The 22,948-nt window shown below is 33.6% G+C and overlaps 1 protein-coding gene across 2 annotated transcripts in view; it reads right to left on the reverse strand.

Moving 5' to 3' along the window:
- LOC149801196 (UBX domain-containing protein 11-like) overlaps positions 1 to 22,948 on the reverse strand; it is a 56,306-nt gene that overhangs the window by 23,551 nt on the left and 9,807 nt on the right. Inside the window, exons 3-8 of one of the 2 annotated variants that reach the window (XM_089955235.1) lie at positions 17,068 to 17,108; positions 15,762 to 15,920; positions 14,514 to 14,588; positions 5,742 to 5,836; positions 5,258 to 5,318; positions 224 to 300 (exon numbers count right to left, since the gene is read on the reverse strand). In XM_089955235.1, coding sequence (XP_089811361.1) covers positions 224 to 300; positions 5,258 to 5,318; positions 5,742 to 5,836; positions 14,514 to 14,588; positions 15,762 to 15,920; positions 17,068 to 17,108 — 508 coding nt within the window. The remainder of the gene's footprint in view (positions 1 to 223; positions 301 to 5,257; positions 5,319 to 5,741; positions 5,837 to 14,513; positions 14,589 to 15,761; positions 15,921 to 17,067; positions 17,109 to 22,948) is intronic. The other variant, XM_089955236.1, reaches the window with a different exon arrangement.

Raw genomic sequence — 22,948 nt, forward strand, 5'->3', positions numbered from 1 at the left:
AGGATGGAATGGCACCAAGAGTTTAAATAAGTTCAGATTCATTGGTAAATATTTAAGTACAAATGAGCCGTCAGTAATTGGTTGTTGAGCTGTTTTTCTCACCTTTTTGGTCCTAGACCAGTAATTCATACAAAATGTTTTCAAGCCCGCCATTATTTATATCACAATTTGTGATCAATTATAGATGTTAAGTGACTGATCAATACTATAAAATACAACCAACCTCCATTTCATGGACCTGTTGTTGCAGAAGCAGATATTTTGTTTCCAATTCTCTGTGTGCACTGTCTTTGGAAGTATCTAAAAGAGATCATAAAGAAAAATTAACAGAGATTTTGACTACTATATAATACAACTCTATGGTCTTAAAATAAGTAATAGAAAAGAGTAAGAAGAACAAATTTTGTAAAAGTCAACAAATAATTTATTTCCCTAGAATATGCAGTGAAATGTAAAAAAAAAGAACTTAATGTATTGTGAATTAAATCCCAAATAATCCTAGAACTACATGCAACTGAAATCCTGAATAAAATTTAGTAGAAATCTAAATTAAATCTAATGCTAAAGGTGTTCATCTGCCTTTGGTGGCCTGTATGGTGGTGTTGTACCAACTGCCTTTTATTGGATCACAACAATACAATCCAAGAATATATCCTTATTTGAAATTTCAGTATAAATTCAAGTCTCTATTTCCAAGAATGTTATTTTTGAAGAACACTTTGTAGAAGAATTATTTGATATCTATAATTCTGATAAATCAAGTCCAGCCCAAATGAATTACTGGACACAGCAATAATACAACTGGTTCTCCCTAACAATCTAAGTTATAGCACAAATGAATAATTTTTCCAGTAACAAAATTTATTAGTCTGCTGCCTGACCTCAGGTCACAACATTTTCTAAAATAACATATTAAATAATGGAAAATAACCTTCCTGAAGGTTGATAATCATTACAAAATAAAATCTTGGTTATAATTAGAACTCTGTTACAAATAATAAAATATATATATAATATAATATATAATGTGTAATAAACAACAAGGTAGACATGGCATTTCATGGGGAATTTCCAATGTTCTAGACTCAGATTGAGATAAACATGTTTACAAGAAAACCAAAAGCAAAAATTCAGGCCAAGTAGATAAATGAACTTAAATTTGGACAAGGTTAATTCCAACATACAATGTCTTATCATCAATAGCATATAATGAATTAAAAGAAAATGAATACATAAACTAACAAATAATGTAAATTAAATATACATAACACATGAAACCATTGTGAACAGTGTGCCTTTTTCCTGTTGGAAATGATGAATTAGATTCAATGCTACATTATTTTAATACTGACAATAAAAAACCCTGACCCAAAACAGTTATCACAAAGATGGTTTGCAAAAGCTGCCATAAGAAGTTACATCATGAATGTAATTTATACTTTATTTTACTGAGCAATATTTTTGTCAGTAACAGAGTCATCACAGTGTGTGCTATTTTTCCCTCTAAGTGCTGAAAATATATACTTCACAGAATAAAGAAGAAAAAAAAACTATGCTGTATCCAGCTCCATGTGGCAAATGCTGCAGTCACTCAATGTGCTTCAAGAAATCCAAGACACATGGCAACAAGCTTGAAGGGTAATATGTCTATGTGCTTCAAGAAATCCAAGACACATAGCAACAAGCTTGAAGGGTAATATGTCTATGTGCTTCAAGAAATCCAAGACACATGGCAACAAGCCTGAAGGGTAATATGTCTATGTGCTTCAAGAAATCCAAGACACATGGCAACAAGCTTGAAGGGTAATATGTCTATGTGCTTCAAGAAATCCAAGACACATGGCAACAAGCTTGAAGGGTAATATGTCTATGTGCTTCAAGAAATCCAAGACACATAGCAACAAGCTTGAAGGCTAGTATGTCTATGTGCTTCAAGAAATCCAAGACACATGGCAACAGGCTTGAAGGGTAATATGTCTATGTGCTTCAAGAAATCCAAGACACATAGCAACAAGCTTGAAGGGTAATATGTCTATGTGCTTCAAGAAATCCAAGACACATAGCAACAAGCTTGAAGGGTAATATGTCTATGTGCTTCAAGAAATCCAAGACACATAGCAACAAGCTTGAAGGGTAATATGTCTATGTGCTTCAAGAAATCCAAGACACATGGCAACAAGCTTGAAGGGTAATATGTCTATGTGCTTCAAGAAATCCAAGACACATGGCAACAAGCTTGAAGGGTAATATGTCTATGTGCTTCAAGAAATCCAAGACACATAGCAACAAGCTTGAAGGCTAGTATGTCTATGTGCTTCAAGAAATCCAAGACACATGGCAACAAGCTTGAAGGGTAATATGTCTATGTGCTTCAAGAAATCCAAGACACATAGCAACAAGCTTGAAGGGTAATATGTCTATGTGCTTCAAGAAATCCAAGACACATAGCAACAAGCTTGAAGGGTAATATGTCTATGTGCTTCAAGAAATCCAAGACACATGGCAACAAGCTTGAAGGGTAATATGTCTATGTGCTTCAAGAAATCCAAGACACATGGCAACAAGCTTGAAGGGTAATATGTCTATGTGCTTCAAGAAATCCAAGACACATGACAACAAGCTTGAAGGGTAATATGTCTATGTGCTTCAAGAAATCCAAGACACATAGCAACAAGCTTGAAGGGTAATATGTCTACATTTGACTGGTTGGAATCTCAAGGAAATTTGACTGATTACCGTTTGTGCTAGGTACTTCAACACAGATGATACATTCAGATGAATGGTAATATATCTACAAATGACTGGGGTATATTTTAAGGAAATCTGATTAATTACCTATTACACTAGGTACTTCAACACACATGGTACACTCTGATAAGTGGTAATGTATCTAGAGTGATGTATGAATTTCAAGGACATTTTATTGATTACCTGTTACACTAGGTACTTCAACACACATGGTACACTCTGATAAGTGGTAATGTATCTAGAGTGATGTATGCATTTCAAGGACATTTTATTGATTACCTGTTACACTAGGTACTCCAGCACACATGGTGTACTCTGATAATTGGTAATGTATCTAAAGTTATGCACACATTTCAAAGAAATCTGATTGATTACGCATAACACAAGATACTTCAACACACATGGCACTGTCTGATGAATGGTAATGTATCTGGAGTGATGTGTGCATTTCAGGGATTACCCATTACACAAGGTACTCCAAGAAATCCATTAGGAATTGACTAGTGAGTTCATGTATTGAATAAAAAACGACAGTTGAATACATATTTGTTTTCATAGGATTACGGAATAAATGAATAACTGAATAACTGAAGGAAAGATGAGATAACCCAAAGATCATTGCTGTAAGTATTATATTGTTTGGAAAAGCTAAGCAAACTGGAAAATTTTTGCAGGCACTTACTAGTGTTTTACCCAAGATTCCATGGTTTGATTCACTCACAGTAATATTTAAAAATGAAAAAGTCTCATCTGTTTCAATGTGTTTACATCTTCATATGCATTGCACAAGCATCTTTCTCCTTGAACCCTTACATTATTGTAACATTAAAAGTAGTATTATAAAGCATTGAAGTAACTGACCAGTATGGCAGGATCATGCTCATTGCTCTAGACAAGTACTTATCAGCAGACTGGTTCTTTGTTTTCACTGCTGTGCAAACAATTTTGGTTTCTTGAAGCAGTGTCAGGTACCAGTTTTGGACCAATTATCACAATCCCTGTAGCCAGTAATTATAGAGGGAAAACACACATTGATATTAGTGATATAGATCATAATACATCCTATAAAGGTCAGTGTAGTAAAATGGACTCTTACATCATTCATATTTATCTATGCTGGTGTGAACAGTGATAGGCTTCTGTTATATCATTCATATTCATTATTTCTGATGTGAATACTCATAGGCCTCTCCTATATCATATTCATCTATGCTGGTGTGAACACTGATAGGCCTCTGTTATATCATTCATATTCATCTATGCTGGTGTGAACACTGATAGGCCTCTGTTATATCATTCATATTCATCAATGCTGGTGTGAACACTGATAGGCCTCTGTTAATTCATTCATATTCATCAATGCTGTTGTGAACACTGATAGGCCTCTGTTATATCATTCATATTCATCAATGCTGATGTGAACACTGATAGGACTCTGCTATATCATTCATATCCATCAATGCTGGTGTAAACAGTGATAGGCCTCTCCTATATCATTCATCTTCATCTATGCTGGTGTGAACACTGATAGGCCTCTCCTATATTATTCGTATCCATCTATGCTGGTGTGAACACTGATAGGCCTCTGTTAATTCATTCATATTCATAAATGCTGGCATGAACATTGATATGCCTCTGTACTATCATTCATATTCATCTATGCTGATGTGAACAGTGATAGGACTCTCTTATATCATTCATGTTCATCTATGTTGGTGTGAACACTGACAGGCCTCTCATATATCATTTGTATTCATCTATGCTGATGTGAACACTGACAGGCCTCTCCTATATCATTCATGTTCATCAATGCTGACGTGAACAGTTATAGGACTCTCCAAATATCATTCATGTTCATAGATGTTGGTGTGAACACTGACAGGTCTCTACTATATCATTTGTATTCATCTATGCTGATGTGAACACTGACAGGCCTTTCCTATATCATTTATGTTCATATATGCTGATATGATATGATGAAGGACTTGAAGGTCAGTATGTACACATTTCTTAATTAATTTAAATGATTCATACAAAGGACATGCATCAAGGAGATTTTGCAAAATTTTCCCAAGGGGTGTACACGAGTCATATTGTGTTGGTGGTGGGGGTTACCTGCAATCCTGTGCTCAAGGTGCAGCAGTGCTAACCTGACAAGTATTGAAGGAAAAAATATTTGAGTTCATAGCACATTTGTCAAAATAGAGATGACATTGATAACTATTAGTAATTTCTCACATTCTTTTCAAGCTTCTAGATTGAGCAACAAACTCATTAGAATGCCATCTAGACATCTAGACAGAATGCCATCTAGACAGACAGAATGCAATCTAGACAGGATGCCATCTAGACAGAATGCCATCTAGACAGGATGCCATCAAGACAGAATGCCATTTATACAGAATGCCATCTAGACAGAATGCCATCAAGACAGAATGCCATCTAGACAGAATGCCATCTAGACAGAATACAATCAAATTTTTGTATCCAACAGATTATTTTGTCTTACCTTGTGACTTTTGCAGGCTTAGTAATCGAACTTTATCTTCCAAAACTTTAATTTTTATATCCTAAAATAAAAGGATAAAAAGAAGATTCAGAAAGGAAAGTTACAATTCCGTGAACTAATTGAAACTAAACAAGACACTCACAGATTTATTTTTGCATGTTTTAAAGCAGTGACAAGTAAAGAATGTTTGTAAAGGAAAATTGTCTGAATTTCTAAAAATAACCACCATATAGAAGATCCCAAATATATAATGATTTAATAATGAATTTATGAAAAGAGTTTCACAATTTCCAACTTTTGCAAAAGAAGCAAAATTTGTAAATAGAAGAAAGTTGTTAGCACTGAATTCTATATTGCCAATTAATAGTTGGTAAAAATTGTACAAGGTGAATGTGGTTCTGTAAAGAGACTAAAAAATGCCATGATGATATTTAAATCGATATAATTTTAAGCATTTTATTGCAAATATGCCTGTATGATTCACCTTGTCTGCCAACTCCTTGTTTTGAAATGCTAACTTGGCTTCCAGCTGTGTGATCCTTGTCATCATTATGGACATTAGCTCATGGTCATTTGGGGCTGAAATATATATCATAAATGATGATAGAAAAAACATCTTCCTTGTCCAGACAAGCTACATTTATTTCCTGAGATTTTGCAGAATATTCTGAGAAATGATGAAGCTTTTCCAGTCTACTAGTGTACAATCTCTAGCATATAACAATAACTAGTCAACCTTCCTGAGCTAAAAACAAAAGCACACATAAATGAAAAGTAAATGTATTGAACATTACAGATATTTCTATGTTACCTTTGCAAAGGCAATAAAATCAGTTATAAACCTAATCAAAACATGGCAGCTTCATAAAGTCATTCAATGTAAACGATGTAATCCAACGCTATGAAGTTGGTATCTATCAAATCAGTATATTGTGTTATGTTTGATTTTTTCTGGTGACAAAATTATCACACAGCATATTGATGCAACTCTGATTAATTGAGGACAATGTAACTCATCACTGGCTCTAGGGACAATGTAACACATTACTGATACTGAGGACAAATTAACTCATTTATAATACCAGGGACAATGTAACACATTCCATTTACTAATATGGAATACTATGTAACTCATTACTAATACTAGGGACAATGTAACACATTACTGATATTGAGGACAAATTAACTCATTTATAATACCAGGAACAATGTAACACATTCCATTTACTAATATGGAGGACAACGTAGCTCATTACTAATACTGGGGACAATGTAACACATTACTAATATTAGGGACAATGTAACTCATTACTGACACTAAGGACAATGTAACAATTACAGATATTAGAGACAATGTAACACATTACTGATACTGAGGACAATGTAACTCATTTATCATACTAGGGACAATGTAACATATTACATTTACTGATATTGAGAACATTACTGATACTAGGAACAACATAACGCATTACTCATACTGGGGACAATGTAACACATTACTAATACTAGGGACAATGTAACTCATTACTAATACTAGGGACAATGTAACTCATTACTGACACTAAGGACAATGTAACAATTACTGATATTGAGGACAATGTAACTCATTTATCATACTAGGGACAATGTAACATATTACATTTACTGATATTGAGAACATTACTGATACTAGGAACAACATAACGCATTACTCATACTGGGGACAATGTAAAACACTGCAGATACAAAGGCAATATAACATTATTTTACTTAAATTTATGTTGCTGATATAAAACATACTGTAATATATTTTCAAGATGGCCACAGTGACAGCCATACTGGATGTCAAAGTGGCACCAGTTTCAATTAGGACCAACCAAAACATGGGATGAATGTGTGTGAAGTGTTTCATGGCAATTCTCCTAGATGCCTAGGAGTAGCAATAACAAACCTGAGCAAACAGACAGATTGACAAAACACGATAGACAACAGGTCATCCCAAAAGTTCTTTTGGTCGACAATCAGTAGAGCTAAAACTGAGTAGCATCATGAATAAATGAAAACCATTGAATACATCAATGACGCATGATATATCAATGACACATGATATATCAATGACACAGGATATATCAATGACACAGGATATATCAATGACACATGATATATCAATGACACAGGATATATCAATGACACAGGATATATCAATGACACATGATATATCAATGACACTGATATATCAATGACACATGATATATCAATGACACATGATATATCAGTGACACAGGATACACTCAGCGTACTGAGAAAATTATTGTATAATACATAATTTAGATCTTACTGGCAAAAGACAAAATGTGAGTATAACAGTAGACTCTAGCTTGATTGCAATTAACTCTATTACTTACTTTTAACTTCAGAACGTGAGTCAAAGAATGATGACATGGCCTCATGGGAGAATATTTTGTACTAATTCAGTTGCCTTATATAAATAAAGCACTATTATTATTATTATTATTATTATTATTACATTGCTGGTACATAATGTTGTTGTCAAATTAATTTACGTAAATAGTATTGGAAACAATTCATTTTTTTCACTATAATACTATATTTATACAGACTGTAGTCAGTCTTCATTCATTCAAGCCATCATATGATTACTGTATAAGATAAACGTTGTTGATTGCTTTCCCAAAACCCAGTCAATATACTACAGATGATGAAAGAGTATATTCAGAATATAAAATATAATTATTTACAGATATTTCCTGTGATAACTCTTCATTTCCCTGTGATAACTCTTCAAATGACCCTTTCAATAATTCTTTTTCTTTAAGTTTTTCGAAGTCTAAGATGACTGTTTTAAATCTGCATATGAATTCGTGTAAAAGAGAATATTTACATCCTTTCAACTGTACACATTTTACATGAACCTAGAAGGGTCATTAAATTAAACCAGACACCTTTTCAAACGCAAGCGTTGTTCTTCAAACTCACTCTTGATCTTCTGTAGCATAATGCACCTGCAGATCAGGGTTTGTGTTGTTTATTCTACTGATTACTCATAACAAACTGCACAGAGCCTGATCTGCCAGCACATTATGCTATGTCACATCTGGGTCTGTGCAGTTCGCAATTGGACTTGACACATTTCCGAGTATATAAGGTGTTGAATGATAAGCTAGTGTCAATCTGCAAAGGATCCTCTAATTTGCTGTAGGTCAAATGACATACTGGTTGAAGAGTGATCGTCTAATTTGCTGTAGGTCAAATGACATACTGGTTGAAGAGTGATCGTCTAATTTGCTGTAGGTCAAATGACATACTGGTTGAAGAGTGATCGTCTAATTTGCTGTAGGTCAAATGACATACTGGTTGAAGGGTGATCACAGTGTCAAGTGCTTTACATATTAGATGATGATAGTTGGTATAGACATATTTCAGACGTTGAAGTAGGCCTAAAAATGAAAACCAAATTTCACACTTAATAGTTTCTGCTATAAGACTGAGGAATATTCGACAGGGTAGAAACTTGTCAATGAAGACAAGATAATCCTTACACTTACTCAAAGGCATGACTAAAAACTGAAGAAACATTCATTTTATTCATAAATAAATGTGTTAATAATATCAGTAATCCAACTAGCCTCTAAAAAGACAGAAGAGACATTTTATGTTTCCATTGATTCATTAAGTTACCACCAGTTTACTATACAGTATCAACATTAAATAGCTTTTTTCTCAATTTAAAATGAATTTGAGTAAATAGTTCTTGATCAGTTGATATAAAGATTATATTTAGCAAAGTATCGACTTTGTGGTGGAAATTCCTTGATAGAAAGGGATTGAACCATCTAACAATAAAAGAGTCAAATGGTTCATTCCGAAAATGCATCACAGTTTTGTGGTTAGTATGCTGAACTGCTATGCAGGAGTACTAGGTCTATATATATATATATATATATATATATATATATATATATATATATATATATATATATATATATATATATATATATATATATATATATATTTCAAAGGAAATATAATATTTATAATATCAACACTAAATTCCACTGGGTTATTTCAAAGGAAATGTAATATTTGCAATATCAACACCATATTCCACTGGGTTATTTCAAAGGAAATATAATATTTATAATATCAACACTAAATTCCACTGGGTTATTTCAAAGGAAATGTAATATTTGCAATATCAACACCATATTCCACTGGGTTATTTCAAAGGAAATATAATATTTGTAATATCAACACCTATCATAACTGACTTATCAACTGTCAATTAGCTACTGCTTATGCAATCATAATTAGTCAATGAGTCCACAGACAGGTGTTGTGCAATTACCTCTTTATTGCATGTTTGTCTAAGTCCTCATTTACTGAGCTTTGACACCTGGACATTTCTGGCTGTGTAACAAAATCCTAAATCTTTTCCACTTTCCATCCCATACTGACAAATATTTTCAGTGGTAACTTAGCAGTATTGTTAAAGTAGCTATGCAATTTTCACAACAAAAAAATATAATTTTAAAGATATTGATATTCTAATTAGTTGGCAAAGCATAGCTGATAAGTTCACTGTAAGTTTGCACATATCTCATACTATTTGATTGCTCCAAGCATAGTTGATAGGTCCAAGCATAGTTGATAGGTCCAAGCTTATTTGATTGGTCCAAGCAAAGTTGATAGGTCCAAGCTTATTTGATTGGTCCATTGTTTACGTGTATTCTATGCTATGCTAATGAGTAGGTGTAGCATAGTCAATAGGTCCACTGTAACATTTACATGTACTATCTACTATGCTGATGAGTAGGTGGAGCATAGTCAATAAGTTCACTGTTACATTTACATGCACCTGTACTATGCTGATAAGTAGCCAGTGCATAGTGAAAACAAAACCTAATCCTTTATGTTTTACATAGTATGGTATAGTCTTGATACAGCACTGTAAAATGTAGCTACACATCTGGGTATTTTAAGCCTGTTATGAAGCAAGGTACATTCCACCTTTCTACTCCAGAACACTAACATGGTGCTCAGTTCCCTTTCGAGATTTGTCTCTAAAGCACTTGGTTTATCCCTAGCATCACTTGGTTTAGCCATCACAGCACTTGGTTTATCCCACACAGCACTAGGTTTAGCCCTAGAATCACTTGGTTTACCCTATCATCACTTAGTTTAGCCTTCACATCACTTGGTTTAGCCCTAAGATCACTTGGTTTAGCCCTCACACATCACTTAGTTTAGTCCTAGCATCACTTGGTTAAACCCTTGTATCACTCAGTTCAGCCCTAGCATCACTTGGTTTAGCCCCTAACAACACTTAGTTTAGCCCTAGCATCCAATAAAATGAGATATATTTCCAGAAACACACAAAAATAGTCATAGCCTCTACATCATGTCAAGCTGTTGGCTTCTAGCATAATAAACAATGTCTATGAATGGCTAGTACTCTGCACTGTACATGTCAATCAATAGGCATTATTAATGATGCTCATACTGGCTAGTACTGTGCACTGTACATGTCAATCAATCAATAGGCATTATTAATGATGGTCATACTGGATAATACTGTGCACTGTACATGTCAATCAAAAGACATTATTAATAATGGTCATACTGGATAATACTGTGCACTGTACATGTCAATCAATAGGCATTATTAATGATGGTCATACTGGCTAGTACTGTGCACTGTACATGTCAATCAAAAGACATTATTAATGATGGTCATACTGGCTAATACTGTACACTGTACATGTCAATCAATAGGCATTATTAATGATGCTCATACTGGCTAGTACTGTGCACTGTACATGTCAATCAATAGGCATTATTAATGATGCTCATACTGGCTAGTACTGTGCACTGTACATGTCAATCAATCAATAGACATTATTAATGATGGTCATACTGGCTAAAACTGTGCACTGTACATGTCAATCAATAGGCATTATTAATGATGGTCATACTGGCTAGTACTGTGCACTGTACATGTCAATCAATAGGCATTATTAATGATGGTCATACTGGCTAGTACTGTGCACTGTACATGTCAATCAATAGGCATTATTAAAGATGCTCATGCTGGCTAGTACCATGTACTGTACATGCAAATAAATAGACATTATTAATAGTGGTCATATTGCCTAGTACCATGAATTATTACACTGAATCAATATGCATTATGAATTCTGGTCATATTGGCTAATACCCTGTATTGTACATGTAAATCAATAGACATTATAAATAGTGATCATACTGGCTAGTATCATGTATTGTACATATAAAACAATAGACATTATAAATAGTGGTCATATTGGCTAGTACCATGTATTGTAAATGTAATATCAATATGCATTATTAATAGTTGTTATATTGGCTAATACCATGTATTGTACATATGAAACAATAGACATTATTAATAGTGGTTATATGGGCTAATACCATGTATTGTACATATGAAACAACAGACATTATAAATAGTGGTCATATTGGCTAGTACCATGTATTGCAAATGTAATATCAATATGCATTATTAATAGTTGTTATATGGGCTAGTACTACCAGTGGCAAGAATCTTATTTAGCTGCATGACAATTTTAACCTGCTGTGTGTGAGGACAGTACACTGCTATGTGTGAGGACAGTACACTGACTCAGAGAATATTCAACAGCATTGCAAAATCCAAAGGAACAGAGGGTTGTTTTCAATGCCAAGGGTGACTAGAGATTAAAAAATACCATTACCAGTACCTGGACAATTTAGTCATTCATTTCTAACAAGTATTTGTTTCAATTATCTGGTAAAATTATTCAGTAAAGTAAGGGACCATTGTAAATTAAATATTTTATTCCATAAAGCTATTCCGATGATTCTGCTGAAATTCTGGTACATTTTTAATGAAGGAAAAAACATGTAGATTGATTCAGATTCTCTCTAATGGTACAAGATAAAATATCCTCGTTACATTTTGCAGAAAGGTTCTTGTGTTTCTTTGGTTAAAACAGTCAGTTATATTCATTTGAATATGGATACAATACAGTTCTAAACATTTAAAACTTTGAGACAAATTAAAAAGTACAGTTCTAAACATTTAAAACTTTGAGACAAATTAAAAAGTACAGTGTAAAAGTAAATATCTTAATTTCTAACATCAGAAGGAAAGTAAGGAGATGATTCATCATGGAATTTACAGTCTAATTATTGTAGTTTATAAGAATGTCAAAAGATAATATCATGACTGAAATACAAAAAAAGAAAACAAAATGTATTCAAGAGAATATCAATTATAGTGAAGAATAAACAGTAAAGGAACCAAAGAAAGTGAGGGACAAACACATGGGAGGATTTTTTTACAATAAGTTATCAAGTGAGGGACAAACACACGAGAGGAATTTTCTACATTAAGTTGATTATAAGGCACAAGATATGTTTCTATTTCAAAGCAATGCAAGATGATACAAAAGAGGTTATGATTATTACAAAAATTTCTCGATCATAACATTTGACATTTTCAAACTGATATTTTATTCACACTCAAGTTGACTGACATAGCTGTTTCATTTGAATTATAACTCTTTGAATCAGAACAAGTGAATTTCCTTTTCTCATTAATAATGTTCACTAGTCACTAAATTGAACCTTATTCTGACTCCATGAATATTCATCCTTTTCCTCTTCCTACCATCCCTGAATGAATTTCTTGTACCTTTTTCCAGGGGCATACTTCTTATTTAGGTAAGTTAATTCCCCCACTGAAAGCCTGTTTAATGATAAACTCACACTTCAATGTTACAATACTGTGACAGTTTTATGTCAGAAAAGCCTTCTCCAGTGAAATTTATAGTACAAGTCATATGGGTCTTGCATCTTATTTAGATAACTTAATTACCCCACTGAAAGCCTGTTTAATGATAAACTCACACATCACTGTTACAATAAAGTGACAGTTTTATGTCAGAAAAGCCTTCTGTAGTGAAATTTATAGTACAAGTCCTATGGGTCTTGCATCTTATTTAGATAACTTAATTACCCCACTGAAAGCCTGTTTAATGATAAACTCACACTTCATTGTTACAATACTGTGACAGTTTTATGTCAGAAAAGCCTTCTCCAGTGAAATTTATAGTACAAGTCATATGGGTCTTGCATCTTATTTAGATAACTTAATTACCCCACTGAAAGCCTGTTTAATGATAAACTCACACATCACTGTTACAATAATGTGACAGTTTTATGTCAGAAAAGCCTTCTGTAGTGAAATTTATAGTACAAGTCCTATGGGTCATGCATCTTATTTAGATAACTTAATTACCCCACTGAAAGCCTGTTTAATGATAAAAACTCACATTTCAATGTTACAATACTGTGACAGTTTTATGTCAGAAAAGCCTTCTCCAGTGAAACTTATAGTACAAGTCATATGGGTCATGTATGTGCATTTACTCATTTTAAAGTAAATAAAATTGTTCTTTTAAAATTTAACACTAATTTTCTTTATCCAAAGTCTTTTCAATCCTGATTTTTGAATGCTTTGCCCATTAACTGTCACCAAGAAACTTCCAGATAAAAATTACCACTATGGATTTTTACAATGTGGCCATATACTAAACTTGGGTCAAAATGAGAGTGCTTGGAGCAGAATCATCACAATCGAGGGTAGTATGAATTTGTTTATCAATATATGTAGCTTTCATTGTGACATCACAGTGCATGACATTCAATCAGGATTGTACTGGATCACACCTTTAGATTCATTTCATCAAAAAATGTCTACATAATTTAACATTGATTTTGCCGTATGCACCTCTCAGGGCATCTAAATAATGACCTTGCAAAGGAATATGGATGTATAAGAATCCAAATGAAGTGAATACTTGCCACTTAAAGTTATGTAGAATCAAACTCTAAAATTGACACCCATTACTGAAATAGTCAGTGTTGAATGCCTACATGACCCATGTGACTTATACTATAGTCTGATACAAAATGTTGAGAACATTTTACAAAATGGTCACCAGGGTTTATTACAGGAAACAAGATATAATGATATCTACATGCCATATAGAAAATGGATTAAAATACGAATAGGGAAACTTTTCATCATCTATGTTTATCTGTCTTCAACTCTAAATCAATATCTTTTTATTATTTTTGGAAGATCCTGTCAGTTGTTAAATTATAGCAGAATATTACGGCAGCATGAAGCAAGAGAGCAGCTATGAGCTCAGTTCACCTGTAATTAAGTTACCTGGATGGTTGTCTACCTGCTCATGGTCTAGAAGGTCAGAGTCAGTGTAGGTTCTACCTAACTTTGACAATGGGCCTGAAAACAGCATTTTAAAACTTGGCTAAATTGAAATGATTGCTATTTTTCTACTACAGTGTTTTGTTCTATGATATTTACTTATTTTTTAAAAATATTTTATTATTAGACTGAATTTTTAATAAATATTTTAACAGAATATGTTTACAAATGGCATGACATATCACAAGAGAAAAGCTAAGTCTTAAATTGTTGCACCTCTGCCCAGATACTGTGAACATATAGAATTTAAATTATTGGCAGACATTAAAAAAGTCATCTAGAGATGACAGATCCCCCTTTGGTGCCCCACTTATATCAGACACCTACTGAAATTTCCCAATGGTTCTGCACTCATTGTTTGTATGCTAATTTTGCTATGGTCCATCAGTCTCAATTTATATCATGTTTATGATACACTATGTATATCCATTGTAACATATAAAAGTAATGAATGTGGACAATCTGAACTATCAATAGTTACATTTTCTTGCTTGACCTGTATACAACGTTCAGTTGAAATATCTTGAACAGTTTTTACTAATGCTCTAAATACAATTTTTTTTTACAAAGATCAATAGATATTCCTTCCCCCCATTACATACCAGGTAATAAGCAAGAAATTATTTATATCTACTAAGAACTTAAGTCTAAATTAAAATTTAAGTTTAGAATCCAGTAATCTGATTGGTTTAAATTCAAGTCTGACGAAAAATTGATCAATCAGGACTCAATCTCTCCAACACAAGTCTTAAGTTCAGTCTGGATTTAAGACTTTAGATTGATCAATTTTAAGTCAGACTTAAATTTCAGCCAATCAGATCACAAGATGTGTTAAGTCGAGACTTAAAACTTACGTCAGTGAAAGTGTTCATGTAATCAGCACCCTGGGACTGATCATAAGAAGTTGAGATATACATGACTGGTCAACTTTGAGTTATGGGAAAAAAGTAACAAGGTATTGTTCATTGTTAACGATATCTTAGATCTCTTGGTAATGATCCATATGTAAATGACTGCTTTTAAAATGACTGCTTTTATGTAAATGACTTGTGGGCTATGTCGAAGGAAGAAATAAAATAATTTTGTTTACTATTAGAGATATATTCCACATATACTAGTAACAAAGATATAAACAGCAATGGAAATGAGTGTTCTTAAATAACTAACTTATGGAATGTGTAGACCTATTACCATTGCTGGACCCCACTCCACTTCTGTGTGTAGTTCCTCCTGCATGGCTAGATCTAGAGGTATCCAATTTGGGCAGTCCTCTGGCAAATGGGTCTCGGACCTTCAGACGTTGTGATGACATGTGACCTGTAATCTCATCCAGTAGCTTGCTCTCATCCTCTGAACAAATGAAGAAAAAACTATGTTGAAATCATTTGTTTATGTGGATTTAAACTGGTACATTGGGGATGTATAATATTGTTTCCGGAGAAAGAACTACAAGTGTCCACCTAAATTTAACAAATCCCCATTTCCTAATCAATATTGGGGTACTGGGGTACACATAATATGTCCCCTTGATAGGTCAATCTAGATGCAACATTGCACCAACATAAATATTTCCATATTCTTCTACAACTAACATATGATCTCAAATGTTTTAACTCACTTTTTCTTTAAAAAGTGAACCTTTGTAAAAATACAAAAGCATGAAGTGGAGCCACTGCGCCTGGACCACTAATTATTACATAAGCAGAGTACCAGTCTTGAGGATGGGGAACACAGGACATTATATTTAATACTTCAAGATCAGGCCACTGTCTGTAACACCAGAGTAAAAATTTGCTGCCATTTTCTATAAATAACTCATTGACTCTTTGACTTCAATTTTCTAAGACACTGCCTTTTCAAAGTGTTTAGGCACTGCAAGATCATACTACACTGCTTTGGTCTTACTTTGATTTGTTCTTATGTGCAACATGTTACATTATGTGTGGAACCTCCATTTGTATGTACATGCATGCATAGTGTGGAAAAATCAGGATTTTTATGATAAATGTACAAGCATTTATAATGTATTAGATTTAAAAAATGTAAGAATCATAACTTAGATGTGTTGCAAGAAGGTGGGAGGAGCTCACAAAATCTTTGACCTCTTAGCAATAAAGAAGTCCATGCCTCGTTCCAAGTATGCCAAATAAGGGAAAAAGTCAAATTTGCTCTTGGTCTTATCTGCACTAAGTTTTATAGGAATTTTGGTACATCAATCCAATCCAAAACTATACATGTATCACAGAGGCAGAAAAACACAAAATGCAACAAAACTTACCATACCAAAATAATGATTGTAAAATTAAAATTAAAATATATTTCTACAAACCTAATGAAAACTCACCGTAAAGAATACCATTTAAGCACATGCTATATTATGTAATCACAGTACAGGTAAGATTTAAATCCCAGGCTATACAAGCATAAAGGCAAAAGGAAACAAAGAAAGAATGAATAAAAAATGAAAGAAAGAGACCTGTAAAAGTTTTGGATATACCTGTGTAAGCTGGAGACCTGAATGGGACTGAGGATCTGTTGCTACGAAATAAAAATGCACAATTTTATCAATCACTTTCCAAGATTTGTTTTCTGACAATGACGACAGAATGCTTGGTATCTTATTATTCTTAACTGACTGTACAAAAGATTCATTCAATTTGTGATCATAAATTCGTATTTCATACATAAAAAGTGATGTATTCAGATGTACCATAGCCAGCAAACTTAACCTTCAATAAATAACATTTTATTTTAAAGAAAAACCACTTCAAGTTCATAAGCCACTGCACAGATTTTTTATCAACATAAATCTTACAAATACATCCTATGTGCATGATGTCCATGCTGTATGTCCAGTTGCATTATTGATAAAAAATTTCATCATGTACATAGACTGTATTTAGCAATCTGAAACAACAATGTGATGATCGTTTTTAAATGATGCTCAAATGGTAAAAATGTAGATTAAAGAAAAATTGGATTTTCATATGATTGTTAATGTTTAGAAAAATGCTGCTCACATGTGTTGTTTTGTTGTTCATGATTTGGTAAATTAAATATACCTTTTGATCAGCAAAGCTAACTCTCTTGTAGCAGTGGAAGTCCATTGGTAGTAATCACAACAATGTACATGTATAAAACTGATGCTACCTGAGCTATTACAAGTGTCACCATTTTTAAGGGTGACATGATTTTGGTGCATTCCATGCAGTTATACAGGGCATCATGTATTATATCATGCAGTCATACAGGGCATCATGTCTTCAAAATAATACAAAGCAGTCATACAGGGCATCATATCTTCAAAATAATACAATGCAGTCATACAGTGCATCATGTATCCAAAATAATAGCATGCAGTCATACAGGACATCATGTATTCAAAATAATATTACAGTCATACAAGGGAACATGTATTCAAAACAATATGACACAGTCATACAGGGCATCATGTCTTCAAAATAATACAATGCAGTCATACAGGGTATCATGTATCCAAAATAATAGCATGCAGTATCATGTATTCAAAATAATATTACAGTCATACAAGGGATCATGTATTCAAAGTAATATTAAACAGTCATACAGGGCATCATGTCTTCAAAATAATACAATGCAGTCATACATGACATCATGTATTCAAAATAATATTACAGTCATACAAGGGATCATGTATTCAAAGTAATATTAAACAGTCATACAGGGCATCATGTCTTCAAAATAATACAATGCAGTCATACATGACATCATGTATTCAAAATAATATTACAGTCATACAAGGGATCATGTATTCAAAATAATATTACAGTCATACAAGGGATCATGTATTCAAAATAATACAATGCAGTCATACAGGGCATCATGTATTCAAAATAATATTACAGTCATACAAGGGATCATGTATTCAAAGTAATATTAAACAGTCATACAGGGCATCATGTCTTCAAAATAATAGCATGCAGTCATACAGGGCATCATGTATTCAAAAAAATATTACACAGTCATACAGGGCACCATGTAATGTATTCAAAATAATATTACAAAATCATACAGGGGATCATGTATTCAAATTAATATTACACAGCCATACAGGGCATCATGTATTCAAAATAATACAATGCAGCCTAACAAGGCATCATGTATTCAAAATAATATTACAGTGATACAGGGGATTGTGTATTCAAAATAATATGACACAGTCATACAGGGCATCGTGTATTCAAAATAATATGACACAGTCATACAGTGCATCATGTATTCAAAATAATACAATACAGTCATACAGGGCATCATGTATTCAAAATAATAGCATGCAGTCATACAGGACATGATGTATTCAAAATAATATGACACAGTCATACAGTGCATCATGTATTCAAAATAATACAATACAGTCATACAGGGCATCATGTGTCCAAAATAATAGCATGCAGTCATACAGGACATGATGTATTCAAAATAATATGACACAGTCATACAGGGCATCATGTATTCAAAATAATACAATGCAGTCATACAGGGCATCATGTATTCAAAATAATATTGCTCTTAAATTACTTGAGATTTTTTTCTCCATACAGTTTACTGAGCTGAGGGCATAAGATTCACTTATGTTAATGATGTGTTTTAGAGTTGCCTAATAATTAGGACTTAGCAATTATTAGTCACTATAACGATTTTAAACTATAATTTCATATAAACAAAAAATTTCTGATGCACACATAGAGGGTTGTACCATTATTAGAACATAAATTAAATATGTCACCTGGATATTATATGTATAATTCCAAGCAAATATCTTTAGCATATTTGTCATCAGTTGGATTTACTTTTTGATAATCCTTGCTTAGTAATAATCACTGCTTTGTAATAATCATTGCATTGTAATAATCCTTGCTTTGTAATAATCCTTGCTTTGAAATAATCATTGCTTTGTAATAATCATTGCATTGTAATAATCACTGCATTGTAATAATCCTTGCTTTGTAATAATCCTTGCTTTGTAATAATCATTGCTTGGTAATAATCATTGCATTGTAATAATCCTTGCTTTGTAATAATCCTTGCTTTGCAATAATCATTGCTTTGTAATAATCATTGCATTGTAATAATCACTGCATTGTAATAATCATTGCTTTGTAATAATCCTTGCAAATTAAAAGTTTCCATGAATAAGCCTCAGATTTGTTTTGCAGATTGATGATGTACAAAAAAAAAGAGTTCACTTCACTCATAAATTGGCACTGTATGGGTTATATATGTACTCATAAACTGGCACTGTATGGGTTATAGATGTACTCATAAATTGGCACTGTATGGGTTATAAATGTATAGATGTACTCATAAATTGGCACTGTATGGGTTATTGGCATACTCATAAATTGGCACTGTATGGGTTATAGATGTACTCATAAATTGGCACTAAGGGTTATAGATGTACCGATAAATTGGCACTGTATGGGTTATAGATGTACTGATAAATTGGCACTGTATGGGTTACAGATGTACTCATAAATTTGCACTGTATGTGTTATAGATGTACTGATAAATTGGCACTGTATGGGTTATAAATGTATAGATGTACTGATAAATTGGCACTGTATGGGTTATAGATGTACTGATAAATTGGCACTGTATGGGTCATAGATGTATTGATAAATTGGCACTGCATGGGTTACAGATGTACTCATAAACTGGCACTGTATGGGTTATAGATGTATAGATGTACTCATAAACTGGCACTGTATGGGTTACAGATGTACTCATAAATTGGCACTGTATGGGTTATAGATGTATAGATGTACTGATAAATTGGCACTGTATGGGTTATAGATGTACTCATAAATTGGCACTGTATGGGTTATAGATGTATAGATGTACTGATAAATTGGCACTGTATGAGTTATAGATGTACTCTTAAATTGGCACTGTATGGGTTACAGATGTACTGATAAATTGGCACTGAAGGTTATAGATGTACTGATAAATTGGCACTGTATGGGTTACAGATGTACTGATAAATTGGCACTATGGGTTATAGATGTACTTATAAATTGGCACTGTATGGGTTATAGATGTACTCATAAGTTGGCACTGTATGGGTTATAGATGTACTCATATGGCTGACGGTGAAGGGTGTAATCACATTGGATCCAAGGAAATGGCTATGGATCATGGAATATAGTCTTGTGCCAGCATGTAACCCTACCTGGCATAAAAAATTAGGAGGGATGAAGTCTTACATAGAGGCTTGTGCTAGCATGTAACCCTACCTGGTATAAAAATTAGGAGGGATGAAGTGTTACATAGAGGCTTGTGCTAGCATGTAACCCTACCTGGTATAAAAATTAGGAGGGATGAAGCGTTACAAAGAGTCTTGTGCCAACATGTAAACCCTACCTGGTATAAAAATTAGGAGGGATGAAGTATTACACAGAGTCTTGTGCTAGCATGTAACCCTACCTGGTATAAAAATTAGGAGGGATGAAGTATTACACAGAGTCTTGTGCCAGCATGTAACCCTACCTGGTATAAAAAATTAGGAGGGATGAAGTGTTACATAGAGGCTTGTACTAGCATGTAACCCTACCTGGCATAAAAATATGGAGGGATGAAGTATTATACAGAGGCTTGTGCCAGTATGTAACCCTACCTGGTATAAAAAATTAGGAGGGATGAAGTGTTACATAGAGGCTTGTGCCAGCATGTAACCCTACCTGGTATAAAAATTAGGAGGGATGAAGTATTACACAGAGGCTTGTGCCAGCATGTAACCCTACCTGGTATAAAAATTAGGAGGGATGAAGTATTACACAGAGACTTGTGCCAGCATGTAACCCTACCTGGTAAAAAAATTAGGAGGGATGAAGTATTACATAGAGTCTTGTGCCAGCATGTAACCCTACCTGGTATAAAAAATTAGCAGGGATGAAGTGGTGTGGACAAATGGGTCTGCTCCTTATCACAAGACGAGCCCACTCTATTGCAATGCCTGAATGTATGACCCTGGAAAGAGTAACTGAAGCAGGTGCTTGGATATACATGAGTAAGCAGCTGCAGAGCCTATATCCTGTTCAATGTTGGGGCCTAGGCAGACTGATCACCTTTGTCACCAAAGGGATCTTGACATACAAGGTTGGCTTAGTATATGTGTGCCAGTTATTCCTATGGGATCTAATTTATTTGATGAGGGTAACTCAGTAATATACTACTCTCCCTCAAAACTCTCAGGATGAACAATCTGTTGTAAATACAAGAAGAAAAAAAGGAAGACAGTAGAGCACGCTTAAATACAATATATGTATGGTATAAATGCACAAAGCGTATATGAAATGCATTAACAGAATGAATTGATGTGCATGTACTTCAATATTTACAATAAAAACTGCCTTTCCAGATAGCAGTCATGTGCTTTTGTTCCAACTCATTAACCCCTGGAGGTTTTTGTAATTTTCGTCTAATAAATGAGCGGGAAAGAAATTTTTGGGGCAGCTCCTAAATACACCTAAATAAATCTGCATCCAAGTGATTTCCATTTGACCTGATACCTAGTTGTGTTAGAACCGTAACTTTTCATTGGCTATTTCACTCATGCTTGCGCAGAAGGGTAAAAGTTGGAGTTCTTTTCTTTTTTGTGTGCTTATTTTCATGTCCTGGCCACTTTTTACTCGAAATCTGCAACTTATCCTATTTTTTGCAAAGGTTCTCCTGTCTGTGTACAATTCAGACCAGTCTGTCTTAGAACTGTGGCAAAAAAGTATAAAATCTGGACACAAAATCCAATTATCACAATGGGTGAAATTTTGGTGTAAAAAAAATAGGGTCTCAGAAAATGTTTTTTCCCTCTGTATTTTGTAATGAGAGTAGAAAGTGCTGATTATCTGGTATCCTTGTGGAGCTACATCTGTCTACTTTTCTGTAATACCAGCCATTTTGGTGTATTAGATGACCTTGATGCTCCAGAGCTTGGAAATAGGGTACTACCTCCTGACACCCCAAACTAAAGTAGCTTTATGAACTCTGTACTTACTAATGAAATTGTCGGCTTTTTGTTTTAACTTACAAGTGTGAGCAATGTACAGTGAGACCCCACTATGGCACTCTCCGTTATAACACGAATTCGGATATAACACAGACATGGTGTGGCTCCTGAAATTTTATATACATGTATTTTTCTTGCACATGAAAAAAATTTATATTCTTTAAAATAAAAATAAAAACATTAAAAGGTTATTATCATTTTGGGGAAGAGATCATGAATGAAAAATACAAGACAATCGTGTTGTAGCTCCTGAAATTTTACTTGTATTTTTCTTGTACATGAAGATTGTGTTTTCTTCTTAATGGTATGAAAAATGAAATGTAACAAGTTCATTCTA

This window comes from Sinohyriopsis cumingii, chromosome 4, assembly GCF_028554795.1.
Source record: "Sinohyriopsis cumingii isolate HCF-2022 chromosome 4, ASM2855479v2, whole genome shotgun sequence".
NCBI classification, from domain to species: domain Eukaryota; kingdom Metazoa; phylum Mollusca; class Bivalvia; order Unionida; family Unionidae; genus Sinohyriopsis; species Sinohyriopsis cumingii.